A 14,253-nucleotide genomic window follows, 5' to 3' on the forward strand; every position below is an offset into this window, starting at 1 on the left:
CATTACACAGGGTCTGACAGTAGGGGTGTCAATGTTCGACCCAACCCACGAACACGACACGAACCCGACACGGGTTTTTTCGGGTTAGGGTTGGACCTTAATGGGTTTGGGTCATAAACGGGTCGACCTGAAAGCGACATAATAAGAAACGTGCCATAAGCGGGTCAACCCGCATAACCCACAATAGACACGTTTGACCCGTCAATTTATTTGTGTCAACTCGAAATAACTCACTTAACACAATCTATTTAACTCGTATAACAAATAATATTTATTTTATTTTAAATTTGTCAAATACCTTTTATATCCAACATATATTTTAAATTTAAAAAGAAAAGTGAGTAATTACAAAAATTTACAAGGGATATAATTTGAAATTGAAACTTTATAGACCCTAGAGCTACTAATACTTTTTTTTTTTTGGGCATAAAACTTGCACAAATAAAAATGGATGAGCTTGTGGAAGATGTTGTGAATTTGGACATCAACAAGGAATCTATGGATGATAATCATGGTCATAGTCAGGATTAGTCTACTGTTTGCTCAAATTCTTTCAATATTGATTCTTAGCATTTGGCGAGTTTCAAGGATATTATATTTTTGTTGAACTATATTATTTTATTTTTATTAAACTTTGTTATTTTGAATTTGGGTTAAAGTGTATGCACTTATTTTGGAGTGTAAAGAACTTATATTCTAGATGAATATTATATTTTTATTGAATTATATTATTTTGAATATGGGTTGAAAACTTGAAGTGCATACACTGCTTTTTGGGATGTAAAAAAAATTATTTATAGATGGATGTTATATTTAATATTATGTAAGTTGAAATAGGTTGTGTTACATTTGTTTAACCCAACACGACTCGTTTATTAAGCGTGTCAAATGAGTTGGGTCAGGTCAACTCGCTTTATTAACAGGTCGGGTTAGGGTTGAAGGATCATGACACGATTATTAAATGGGTCGGGTTAGGGTTGAGCCATTTAGTCGAATACCCCTACCTCGACACGACACGAACCCGACACGCTAATCCGAATTGACACCCCTAGTCTGACACTGACACAGTGACACCCCTAGGGTCCGTTTGGATTGAGCTTATTGTTGCTGAAACTGAAAACTGAAAACTAAAAACACTGTAGCAAAATAATTTTTAAATATGTGAAAAATACCGTAGGACCCATTTTTAATATTTTTTAATACATAAACAGTGTTGCTACAGTACATGAATAGTACTGCTATATTGCAAAACAGTAATTTTTGTGCACCAAAGTCAACATATGCGGGCAAAAGAAAAAAAAAAAAGAAAAAAAAAAGAAAACGCAGAACGGAAACGTAGACGCAGGAAAACACAGTAGCCAAACGCCCTCCTAATTTCATTTCATAAATAATGCTACAAAACCCTCGAAGAAAAAAGCCCGAAGCAGAAGCAGAAGCAGATAGAAAGAAATGGTGGAAGACACAACACTATACCAACAATTGCACAAGCTAAGTGGGATAAAATCAGAAGAAGCACTTCATCACTTACTTTCCACTCTTTGGAACAGCAGACGAACCGGTCTCCGCCCTTCCGAAAAGTCCCACCTTCACTCTCTCCTCAATCTTCCTTCTCTCCCCGAACTCGATCCAGTATGTTTTGTTTTGTACCCAAAATTAAAATACCCACTACTCAATTTCTTTTTATATAGCCTAGGACACAACTTTTGAGACTTCTTGCTGAAGTGGTCACTGTGAATGATCACTTGCTGAACTGGTAGAATGTGAATGATTGGAAAAAAAAAATATATATATTGGGATTGTGTTCAGGCAAAAGAAAAGTTATCTTCTAGTGTAGAAGATTATTATTATTTTATTTGATATAATATAGTAGTTTTGAATTGAATGAATAAATTTCAGTTGTTGGCGTGTCTTCGTTCACTTATCAGAAAATGTGCACATGACAACGTAACTGGCGACGAACTTCTGAAGCTGTTCCCACCGGACCTTCCTATTGATCTCCAAACCACTCTTGTCTTGTCTTTCCAGAAGTTTCACAATCAGTGGAAACAGGATTTATCCACTCAGCAGGTTGTTTCTTTTTTACAATATGAAAACAATCATCCAAATTTTAAGAGCCAAAAAGTGTACTTAATTTATGTTCTCTTTTGGTTTGGTTTTATAATTTTTTTTTCTCAGTTTGTGTTTTGCAATTCCTAGGATCCGTTGCCAAGGAATAATAGTGTTTCCTATCAAGTGAGAACAAGTGTTCCTCCTTCTTTCGCTTGCTTGCCATCTTCGGAGATTTCTACTACTTCTACTGTTACTTCACTATGGCCTCGGCAAGATGATCCCGTTGCTCGACTCAATCGGGATGATCTTGGGGCTTTGGCACCACTTGTTGTTGACACGAATGCCTCTGCCACTCTTCTGGACAACCTGGTGTGTATTTTGAATTTTTCGGGTTGTTTTGTTTGACATTCAATTCTTGTATGTGGTTTTCTTGTTAATGTCATAATTTGTGCAAGTGTTCTTTGAAAGGATATCATAGAAGAATTGCAATAGGAAAATGTATTAGAGCTTGAGTATATGTGCGCATGTGGTCAAAATCAGTCTAGAAAAGATTGATATCATAATGAGAGATAGGGAAGAACTTTTTCATCGAGTTTTTGTTGTAAAACTTCGACATATTGGCGTAGTCTTGTAGATTACAAATTTCCAAAGTAATGTAAAAGCTAAATTTCTTAATGACATTTGTAATTTGATTTGTTGTTGTGATAAACATGCATGACTTGATTCGTACTTTTAAGGGCTGCAATGAAAATATGCATGTTCAGAAAGCAATCAGCATACATAGAGAGTTGAGTGAAAATTGTAATTCTATTAAAATGTTAATGTTGGTTTGTCTCATTCCTTTTATAACTGGTTATTGATTTCTAGGGAACTCTACCCCGCCTTAAGTCAATGACTTGGACGATGCAGAATTGCAGCTCAGCACCAGCTAATAGAATAGCTGTCATCAGCCTTAAGGTATGCAGATCAAAAGTAGCATTCTTTCTTTGATCTAGAAGCCAAGTGAGATTATGGTGGGTGCACCCATTGACTTTTGAATTCCATCATACCTTAGTTTGTCGTTTGGTAGTAGCAAATTATACCATCAAAATTCTAATTTTGCTTCAACTGATTGAAGTGTTTATTTTCACTAGAATGTGGAAGTTTGTTAAAAGAATGAAAAAACATGCCTCTCATTGAAGCTTGTGCTACTATTTAAGAAATCTAAACTTTTCTCTATCATCATATACTATAGGATTACTTGAAAAATATATGAATTTATCCTATTCATGTAAGGAAGATCCTATATGTCCTATATTTGTAGTGTGTGGTTGTGTGTGTGTAGAGAGGCCTGTACTTGCCACAAGGAGGTGCTTTTGAGGTAGGCAGGTAGTCGGTGGGGAAAGTAGACAGCCTGGAGTGGGTGGGGAGGCAAAGGTAGCCTATTTGCACTTATCTTTGTCAAGTTATCAGGGTTTTAGAGATAAAAAGGTGTTTGATTGTCATTAATGCACTAAAGTATACAAAAGCTTCTATTCCTTGGCTATCAGGGCAATAGTGGAGGACATGCTAAAGCATGGGAGTCTTTTTTCATTTTGGAATGTATTTTGTCAAAAGAGAGTTAAATGTAGCCTTTCACAGCCTATATTTTTGGCCTTTCGTTTTTTTTTGATAAGTAATAAAGATATATATTGAAGAAACTACCTTATGCAGAAAAACATAAGGCAAATAGAAAAGTACAATTGGACAGATAGAGAAAAAAGAAAAAAGAGAGAAAGGAGAGGAGACTAATTATACAGGAGAGAACTAAGGAACAAAGGGAGGGAATCACTAGAGGTGAGTCCCCAGGCCCTAGATCAGTCAAACAGAGAGCCACTGAAAGAGGCCAATAACTGGAATATTTAACTTAACAAGAACTATTGAGTGAAAGACAAGCTTTTTTAATAATTTAATAGTTGAGGGTGGAAGGATTTGAACCTTGGATGTCTCCATTGGAAACACCAGGAGATGCCAACCAGTTGAGCTACAAGGCTCTTGGCTGAGTGAAAGACAAGTTTTGAACTCAAAACCTCTTATTTTGATACAACACCTCTTATTTTGATACAATGATAATTTACTAGTTACCCTAAAAGCCTTAACTAATTGGAAAATGTGAATTTAATCACTTAATATATGAATTTGAATAATGTGATTTAAGGAGGCTAGGTTTAAAGAACCTTTTAATCTAAGTTTTTAATTTACAAGTTATGGTTAGTTTTTTAGAAACTGAGGAGAAGATTTGCAATTTTTTACAACTCCTACCAATTTAGGATTTTTTTTTTTTTTTGGGATAAATAATTAAATTTTATTGAACCCTGCCCATCTGTTATATTCCTAGTTTGGTGTATGGCTGTGTAATCAGAGATGGGCTGGTCCTTGTCCAACTTTTGTTTCTTCTAATAAAATGCTTTATTCAGCACATTAAAAAAAAGAAAAAAAGAAAAAAAAGAGAGAAAAAGATCTAATAAAATGCCAACAGAAGACTAACTTGGAATTGGGGAAAATAAATCCAAAACATTTAAAAATTATTAAAAAGTTCTATATTCGACTCAATTGCCAAAATATCCTAAATTGGTAGGTGGGGAGGATAGGATGTGTTGGTAGCCCATTAAGAGAAGGGGTTTTGAGGTTAGTACATTTTACTGGGTTTTGAATTGTGTTAGTGATCACTCCTTCCCTTGGAAGAGCGTTTAAAATTTTGAAAGCCAAAGGTCCTGTCTAGAGTTGCTTCTTTGTCTGGACTGTAGCTTTGCGGAATATATTGACGATTGATAATTTATAAAAAAGGATTGTTTGGATTTTGGACTGGTGCTATATGTGTAAAGGTAGTGGGGAATCCGTAGACCATCTATTACTTCATTGTCCTATTGCTATTGAGTTATGGTCAATGGTTCTTGTTTGGAATCCATTTGGTGATGCCTGGGATTGTAGTTGACCTATTGGCTTGTTGGTAAGGAAAGTTTGGGTGTTATTATAATGGTGTTATTTGGAAGGCTATCTCTCATTGTTTGATATGGAATGTTTGGTGGGAGAGGAATAACCAGATCAGGATTTGGAAAGGACTTTATCAGTTTATTGGATTTGAAACTGCTTTTCTTTAGAACTTTAATAGATTGGATGTCAGTTATAGGAAGTCACTCTTTATTTTGGATTTGTGATTTGATAGATGTTTGTAATTTGAGTGTTTGATTGTTTTTAGATCTTAGCTGTATACATTTTGTATACTTGGGTGACTGATTTTTTTGGTTCAATAAAATTTAATTATTTATCCCCAAAAAAAAAAAAAATTCCTAAATTGGTAGGAGTTGTAAAAAATTGCAAATCTTCTCCTCAGTTTCTAAAAAACTAACCATAACTTGTAAATTAAAAACTTAGATTAAAAGGTTCTTTAAACCTAGCCTCCTTAAATCACATTATTCAAATTCATATATTAAGTGATTAAATTCACATTTTCCAATTAGTTAAGGCTTTTAGGGTAACTAGTAAATTATCATTGTATCAAAATAAGAGGTGTTGTATCAAAATAAGAGGTTTTGAGTTCAAAACTTGTCTTTCACTCAGCCAAGAGCCTTGTAGCTCAACTGGTTGGCATCTCCTGGTGTTTCCAATGGAGACATCCAAGGTTCAAATCCTTCCACCCTCAACTATTAAATTATTAAAAAAGCTTGTCTTTCACTCAATAGTTCTCATTAAGTTAAATATTCCACATGTTGGACCCCATTTATTGAAGAAAGGATTGGGGCTACATTTGAGAGAAGCATTACAATATTTTTCAAGTTGTTAAATTCAAGGGCCCACATTTTTTTTTTTTTTTTTTGTAATTTTATTTTCAAATTGTTTGCAGTTGCAAGACTTCAGCAAGTCTCCTTTAGGTGAAATGGAGGTGAAGTTTCAGCTAACTAGAGACACACTTGAAGCTATGTTGAGATCAATGACCTACATTAGTGAACAACTCTCAAACATGGTAAGCATTTTCTTTATCATAGAATTAAAATCGTAATTGGATCACATTGACACACGAAAGGACTTGATTGCTGAAATTGTAACTATATGAAACACTTTGGAATTAAGAACAACTTCTTGGACAAAAAATGTAGTTTAGCCCATAAAATTTAACCATCAATATGTAGAAATCAGGGTAATTAAGTTGTTCTTTTTTGGGGGACCTCTAGTATGTTTGAGGTGTTGAACAACCCCCTCCCAAAAAATAAAAAAATAAAATAATAATAATAATAATAATAATGTCAAGGAAATTCAAGATCTCATTCTTTTGACTCCCTATTTGAGTTCAAATAGTTTTTTATTTTATTTTTATTATTTATTTTAAATAAGTAATTAATTATTAAAAATGAAAAAAAAAAAACCCTCAATTACATGATGAATATGCATTCCCCTCAAGAATTTCAATCCAATATAAATTTGATCTAGAAAATTAGTAAAAGAAGGATGAGAAGCCTCACCAATCACAATTTACCATTTGTAAGCAGATTGTGTGAGGTTTAATCTTAACAAATAGTCTTCTCAACACCCTCAAAAGTATGATAAAATTAATATATATGTATTTTTAAAATATTAATGTAAAATTAATATTTTTTTTAATATGTGTGTGTGTGTTCTTTCCATATGATCCACATGAGGTATAGAAGAGCTACATTCCAGATAAAATTATACTTATGTCAACGAAATAAACCTTTCTAGCTAAAATAAACTGTCAGCTACCTTGTTCAACATCACCCATTGAACTCCAAAGATAGAAGAAACAAGGAACCATAACTCTCTTGCTAAAAGCAATGTAGCAATAGATGATCAACAAATTCACCACTACATTTACATAAGCAACACCTTGACAATAATAAAATTCCATCTAATATTATCTACAGCTAAGACACACATTGACTTTCTACACAATTTTTTTGAAACTTTGTTACACCAAATACTTGTCCCTGGAAACTGCACTTTATTATAAAATTTTAATGCTTCGTAGTAAGAGTGAACACTGAATTTTTTTGTTATGGTTTAAGCTTCCATTTCATACAACAAGCTTCATTAGCCAACATAGTACTTAGAATACAACATGTTTATAAGAGTATCAACAAGGTGCAGCTCTTTTCTTTTTATAGGTAACAAGGTGCAACTCTCAATCATGAAATGCATGAATAAGCTAGGGGTGGGTTCCACACATGAAGCCCATCAACCCCGTAGGATTCCTAATAAGAGAACAAGGAAGCATCTCCTTATTCTCAGTCCTCTCAGCAATTGAACACAAACCAAGGAACATTTCCTTTAAGTTTGTTCCCCACGCCAGACATCATGCCAAATTGGATCCTCCTTGCATCTCCTACCCAAATTGGATCCTCCTTGCATCTCCTACTCAAAATTTGAATTCTTCAACTCCCAAAAACCCATACCATGATCATGGCAGCAGTTTTTCTGGGAAAGATATGGCACAACTTGGGGCAGATTTTTTGTCTAATATTGATGTGATTGCCAAAAGAGATTTGCTGACTCTAGAGATCTCTTTATGTGTGGAGCGTGGGATAGAGGGGCAGTGGGCTGTAGTTTCTTCTTTTATTAAAGATGTGAGCTCCAATCAAAATAGCCATGGAATGAGGCCCAACACTTTCAAGGGCCGTAACAAGCACACCCAAAACTGGACTCCCAAACCTAAGCCTAAAGCCCAAACCGTCTCTCAGCAACTCATTAGTTCTAATTCAAAAGCCACCCACTCTCATCAGACCACCAACTCATTGCCGATGAAGCTCATCTCCCCCTCCATGCATCCTCCATCTATCATCACCACCAACGGCACTTCTAACCCACTGAGGAGCACCACTAGTAACGATACCGACTTGCCTTTGACACCCACCATCATCAAAGACGCCACTTCCCTTCTGTTGTCTAACATCGTCATCTCCCCTCCAGTGATGAACAGTCTCACTCCTCCATTGATGACCACCATCTTTAACGACACCTCTTCCCAACTGGTGATCGGCAACGTTATCTCCCTACCAGTGAAGAACAGCCCCACCTCCATCTGCAGCAGCTCTTCTCTGCCACGGGCTGATTCTTTAGAATTTGGGTTTGTGTCAGGCATTAATCCTCCACTGTTGTCCAACGGCATTTCTCAGTCGAGCACTCCTGTTGCTCCGGTGCTAGTTATTGCTGAGGATTGTCTTGTTGAGCCTCACCCCTCCATTAAGAATTTCGTTGAAGATTTGGAGCACACCTGTGGTAATTCAGAGAAATGGGTCTTAGAGCTTCGTGGGGGAGGCAGATTACTATTCCTCTCTCGCTATACCACTCACCTGGGAGCATGTCGGATTTTTCTGATCTCGAGGGAGCTATGGGACAGGGTAACAACACTTTTAAGGAAGAAGGGCATCTTGTTAGTTGGGCGGATGATTGTGTTGGTGCTTTGAATAATGTTTCTAGGTCAGATTGTGAGTTGGGGGACTCTGATGAGGGTCTTGTAAACTGGGAAAATTTTAAAGAACCACTGGTTGTGCAACCTTTGGTCATGGCTAACCCAGTTGCTCCACTTGTAGAAGTGGCAGTTGCCTCCTCTCAATTATCTCCTTGGGTTGAGAAACGTATTAAAGCCTTTAGGAAATCTGTGGGTACTTCCTTGGAAGGCTTCAAAGCGAAAATTACTGGGATTTTTTTAGCTTTGAAGGCTAGGAAGAAAGCTAAAATGCAGGTAGAATGCTCTCAGAAGAGAGAGCTTAAGTCAAGTTCTAAAGGTCCATTTAGTTCGAGGTTGGCGTTGGCGACAAAATTAAATTTTGGCATCATGTGTGGTGTGGAAGCTGTACTCTCCGGGAGGCTTTTCCAGAACTCTATAATATTAGTTGTAATAAGGAGTCTTCCATTGCAGATGTTATGCACTTTCCTAACCAGAGGCTTTATTGGGATCTTCTTTTTTCTAGAGCTCCCCAAGATTGGGAATCTGAACATTTCTACACTTTTTTAGATCTAATCAATTCTTTGCTCATTAATGGTGAAAGTTAGGACAAAATTTGTTGGAAACCAAAAGGGAATAAGAATTTTAAAGTGAGTGAGTTCTATCTCTCCCTTTCCTCTACTCTTGACATTTCTTTCCCTTGGAAGCCTGTGTGGTGTTCAGAGGTCCCTCCTAGAGCTGTTTTCTTCTCATGGACTGCCTCATTAGGTAAGATTTTGACTACTGAAAATTTATGGTATAAGGGTGTTGTAGTTGTCGATTGGTGCTTTATGTGTAAAAAGAGTGGGGAATCGGTGAATCACCTTCTCCTTCATTGTACTATTGCTTATGATTTATGGTCTATGGTGTGGGCTCTTTTTGGTCTTCAATGGGTTATGCTGCATGGTGTCTCTGATTTATTTTCAAGTTGGCAAGGTTCCTTCGGTGGGCATCGGAGCATTGATGTATGGAGGGCTGTCCCTCATTGTGTCCTATGGTGTATTTGGCGAGAGCGAAACTCAAGATGTTTCGAAGGGAAGGAGTGGTCTACTTCAGATCTTAAATCTCTTCTTCTTCATACCTTGCTAGAGTGGAGTTCTTCCTTTAATCTTTTCCCTTGTTCTAATTTTTTAGAAATGCTTGATCTTTGTAATTTATGTGTTTGATGTACTGTTTTCCTTGTTCACCCCCGGTGTACCCGGGCTTCTTTTTAATACAATTCCGTTATTTATCAAAAAAAAAAAAAAAAAATGAAACAAAAAAAGTTAGTCTATCCTAACCACCTATGATACTTCTTCGGAGACAACACCCATGAGGCCTCTGCACTTATAAGTTATAATTCCAATTATCATGTGCCTCTCAATATTCTACAGCAACAAGCTGTCTTCGAAAACAATTCGTTCTTAAAAAAGCACTAGAACCTTTCACCCAACATAACTTGATTAGAAAGAGGAGGATTTCCTAATCCCCAACCCCTCATATTTCATAGAATACCCAACTGTATTCCAATCCAACAAATGAAACTTAAATTCTTCATTGGATTCACCCCATAAAAATTATTGTGGAGCTTCTTGACTGTATTATTCACACGAGTAGGAAATGATGAATAGAGATGGAAAACAGGTGGGTTGACTAGACAAAGTACTCTAAAGAAGTGTGAGCCTACCACCATTATACAAGTAAAATTTCTTCCATCCAACTTATATTGTTTCTATCCTTTCTAAAGCTGTGATCCATACTCAAGTAGCCTTGAAGGAGAGCCCAAGAGCAAATTGAGAGAGGTCATGGGTAGAGATCCCACCTTATAGCACAATAATGCCGCCACTCCTCAACAAGATGGTCTTATCTGTAAGAAAGAGGTGAGAAATTGTCAATACGCCTCTAGTACTGCCCTTCACTTGGAAACCAGAAAGAATCTGGCTAAAGATCTCCATAACCACATTGAACAATTGGGGAGGGAATAGGTCCCCCTGCCTCAATCCTAAAGCTATTAAAAAATCTAGAAGGGTGCCATTAACTAGAACTAAGAATCTAACTATGGAAATATGAGAAACTATCTATCTCTTCCTTTTATCTCCAAAGAAAAATTTTCCCAATAAGTAAATAACACAATACCAATTCACATGGTCATGTCTTTTCAATACTAATGACTCTTGGAACCGACTCCTTGATTTTACTGTTGAGATATTCATTAGATTTTTTGATTATGAGTTTTCAAGGGGTACCAACTGAAAACAACATAGTTGGATTAAAGTTCAGCCATGCTAATTTGAGGGGTGGTGACAGTTGGATATATAATATGTAAAGCTTTTATACCCTATTAGGTTGCCAAGTAAAACTGTTGATGTTTAAATCCTCTTTTTGGTGAGACTTTACTCTGAGTAGAACATTTTTACTTTATTATGGAAATATTGGTATTGGCTTCAAGGTTGATAAGTGGTTTTTGTTTCCAGCCTGGGAGCCTTCTAATCCGGTCTTGATGTCTTGTAACATATATTTTTAGTCGTCTGATGTTGACGGTAAACAATGCATGCAAAGTTCTTGCATGCTTTGCATATATCTTATGTGGGTGCAACACTTGATTAATTCAAACTTTGTTTTTTTCAAACTTTGTTTTTCGTACTTCTATTGTACTGATTTTTCTCAAGGTTCTTGTGGAAATTATTTTAGTATTGAAGCGACATCATTGGTTAAACTTCTATTATAATGATAGATAGTAAGACTAAGGGATTCTTTGATTTAGTTATTGAAAAATGGATTATTTAAGGCACATGCATCAAGGTCTGCTTAATTGTTCTGTTTTGTACCCATTTTAAAGTCGAAAGCAGTAAGTCTGAGCTTGTCTTGTGGACAAATGTCTTTGGCAGGTTGGGAGTTCATCAATGCCAGCACATAAGAAGCAAAGGCAATAAATTACGTTGTCTCCTGACTCTCATCTCCCCCCCCCCCCCTTTTTATTTTTCCTTAATTGGCAATGCCATCCATGCCCTATCTGTACTTAATAGTTTTCTAATGACTTTCTAATTTATAATGCCATCCATGTCTTAGATTAGCAAATACCAAATCTGATTCAAGTCAGCCAGAATCCCCTCCACCTTGCTCGTGCACTCTTATTACCTTTATTATTATTTTGGTGGTTGGGGGCTGGCATTGCAAAAGTATAGGTGATGGAATTACTTTATACTTGATATTTGTTTATTTTGGTGCTATATTTAATTTATTGGTTCCCCCCCCCCCCCCCCCCCTTTTCCTTCTCCTTTGGCAAGTTAATATGTGGAGGATCTTGGTCATCCTTGTAATGAACTGATGAGTGATGAGGCTTCTCTTATGCATCCTAAAAAGTTTTATTTTTCTCACTTCAGCACCTTTGCAAATTTACTAATCAAAAAGAGAAGTTTTGGGGGTGTTTAGTTTGTGGTTTCAAATAACAATTTTCAGTTTTAAAACAACATTACACGTATTTTCGTACACTTTTCATCAACACGTATTTTCACAAATGTTTTCATAGGGGTGTGCAAAAAACCGAAGAACCGAAAAAACTGCTTCAAACCGACTGAAACCGAACCGAAATTTCGATTTTGTTTCGGTTCGGTTCGGTTTTGGTTTTATTATGTAAAAAACCAAAAAGTTCAGTTCAGTTTTTGGTTGCAATTTTAATACACCGAACCGAAATATATTATTATATTATATTATATTTTATATTAAATATATAATATTTTGTAAATATTGGTTGGCAGCTTTGTGTTGGGCAATAGACCTTTCCATCAACCATCCTTTCATTTTAATACAACTCAATGATTCACAACTGATAGTGGCTTCCCTCATTTCACAACTCAATGATTTACTTTTTCACCCACACGTATTTTCACAAATGTTTTTATAGGGGTGTGCAAAAAACCGAAGAACCGAAAAAACTGCTTCAAACCGATCGAAATCGAACCGAAATTTCGACTTTGTTTTGGTTCGGTTCGGTTTTGGTTTTATTATGTAAAAAACCGAAAAGTTTGGTTCAGTTTTTGGTTGCAATTTTAATACACCGAACCGAAATTTATTATTATATTATATTATATTATATTTTATATTAAATATATAATATTTTGTAAATATTGGCTGGCAGCTTTGTGTTGGGCAGTGGACCTTTCCATCAACCATCCTTTCATTTTAATACAACTCAATGATTCACAACTGACAGTGGCTTTCCTCATTTCATTTCAAAATTCAAATCATCCGGCCAAGTAAACTAAGTAAATATAGCATTTTAAAATCCATTAAATTAATCACTTGTAATTAAACTAAAACTAATTAGAGTATAAAATCAAAGGTTAGAAAACCCAACCCTACATTACCACATTTTTCAGATTTCACTCTCACGGTCTCACACTTTCCTCTTTCTCACGTTCAGGCTTCAGACAACCTCACTCCACAGTCTCACGCCGAATCTCCCTCTGTCGCTGCCTCCACACATCGCCGATCGCCCAGATCAAGCGTCGGCCAAACACCCAAGACCCACAAACACCGGTCCACCCAGATCTTAGCCCACCCTTCCCTCATCACCGATCCACCTCTCCGATCGCCAGCCATGCATGGACGAGCTCCGATCTTGACAACCGACCCAGGCCACCACCACCGATCGTCGATCTGGCCGCGCTTCTCCCATACTGAGTCACAGGCAGTGCCTCAGAAAGCACGGACGAGCCACATGCAGGGAAACCGATTTAGCCGCCGCCGCTCCATCCACTTGGATCCTCGCTTTCCCTCAATCTCTCACCCTTTCTTCCTCCTCTCATTGAGTTTGTGAATAAAAGATGTTTTTATTTTGATTTTTGGTTGTGTTAAGGGTATATTTTGAATTTTTCTGTTATAAAATTTGTTTGGGAGTTGAGAAAATGGCTAGAAAAATGCGGAAAAATGTGAAAAATTGGTAGGAAAAAACCAAAGGCCCAAACTCCGGGCCCAAAAACCGGAACCGACCAAAACCGATACAAACCGAAACCGACAGTTTTTCAACTATTTTGGTTGAGACTTTTACAAACCGAAAATTTCGATTTCGGTTGGCCGGATAAAAAAAACCGACAGAATCGAACCGATTACAGCCCTATGTTTTCAAACAACAATTTTAAGTTTTTAAACATATGTACCAAATGGGCTTTCATATTTCAGTTATACTTGGACATTAACTTTGGGATGCGGGAAACCATGTGGGCTTTATCATTATTGTTTGTTTTTATGCATTTATTAAAGCCATGAGCTACTAACAATGCCCAAGAAGAAGAAGAAAGTCAGATGCATGCTTTTATTTCTTACTCTTTTCAAGAATTATTTGTTCAATTGAGTAACTATGATATGACAGCATCCCATTAAAGTTGATGTAATCTCATCCTTGTTTATAATGGTGAGTTTTATGGTAATTTACACCAAAGAAACAACTACAAAATGATCAGGTAATTTTATCATTTTGTACCTTCAGAATTACTAGTGCATCTTATGAATGTTTTTTTAATTTTTGATAAACAATTTATTAAGAATGTTAAAGATACTTAAATTGTCTTACATGATTTCAATTATTTATGTCAAAACGATGGGGAGGGATCTAGAAGCGTTTGCCTCCATTTGCTAACAATGTACATTTTAATTAATAATTAAACATAATGACAAATGGTAATCAACCATTGTAAGGACTCAATTTGTAACGATCCCAAACTTGTATTGGGTTCGATCGCTAAAGGCTTAAACAATAAATTTGTAGA

The 14,253-nt window shown here is 36.2% G+C and overlaps 1 protein-coding gene across 4 annotated transcripts; it reads left to right on the forward strand.

Annotated features, from left to right (window-relative positions):
* Positions 1-1,354: 1,354 nt before the first annotated feature.
* LOC126693160 (uncharacterized) lies at positions 1,355-13,319 on the forward strand. Of its 4 annotated transcripts, none has more exons than XM_050389045.1 (6): positions 1,355-1,629; positions 1,897-2,067; positions 2,197-2,418; positions 2,917-3,006; positions 5,912-6,031; positions 12,909-13,319. In XM_050389045.1, exons 1-6 carry the CDS (start codon positions 1,450-1,452, stop codon positions 13,302-13,304), a joined length of 1,179 nt encoding a protein of 392 aa, XP_050245002.1. In that variant the 5' UTR covers positions 1,355-1,449; the 3' UTR covers positions 13,305-13,319. The 4 variants fall into 4 exon arrangements, with proteins under 4 accessions (XP_050245002.1, XP_050245005.1, XP_050245004.1 ...); XM_050389047.1 differs by lacking the exon at positions 12,909-13,319 and adding an exon at positions 7,188-9,677 and having other exon boundaries at positions 1,364-1,629; XM_050389046.1 differs by lacking the exon at positions 12,909-13,319 and adding an exon at positions 11,374-11,726 and having other exon boundaries at positions 1,365-1,629.
* The last annotated feature ends 934 nt before the right edge of the window (positions 13,320-14,253 follow it).

This window comes from Quercus robur, chromosome 7 (assembly GCF_932294415.1).
Source record: "Quercus robur chromosome 7, dhQueRobu3.1, whole genome shotgun sequence".
NCBI classification, from domain to species: Eukaryota; Viridiplantae; Streptophyta; class Magnoliopsida; order Fagales; family Fagaceae; genus Quercus; species Quercus robur.

Excerpts from the sequence above, each read along its gene's own strand:
- LOC126693160 (XM_050389045.1), top strand. The coding sequence starts at position 1,450 with ATGGTGGAAGACACAACACTATACCAACAATTGCACAAGCTAAGTGGG. Across the intron at positions 2,068-2,196 it reads AGGATTTATCCACTCAGCAG|GATCCGTTGCCAAGGAATAA; the intron begins GTTGTTTCTTTT and ends TGCAATTCCTAG. Across the intron at positions 2,419-2,916 it reads CCACTCTTCTGGACAACCTG|GGAACTCTACCCCGCCTTAA; the intron begins GTGTGTATTTTG and ends ATTGATTTCTAG.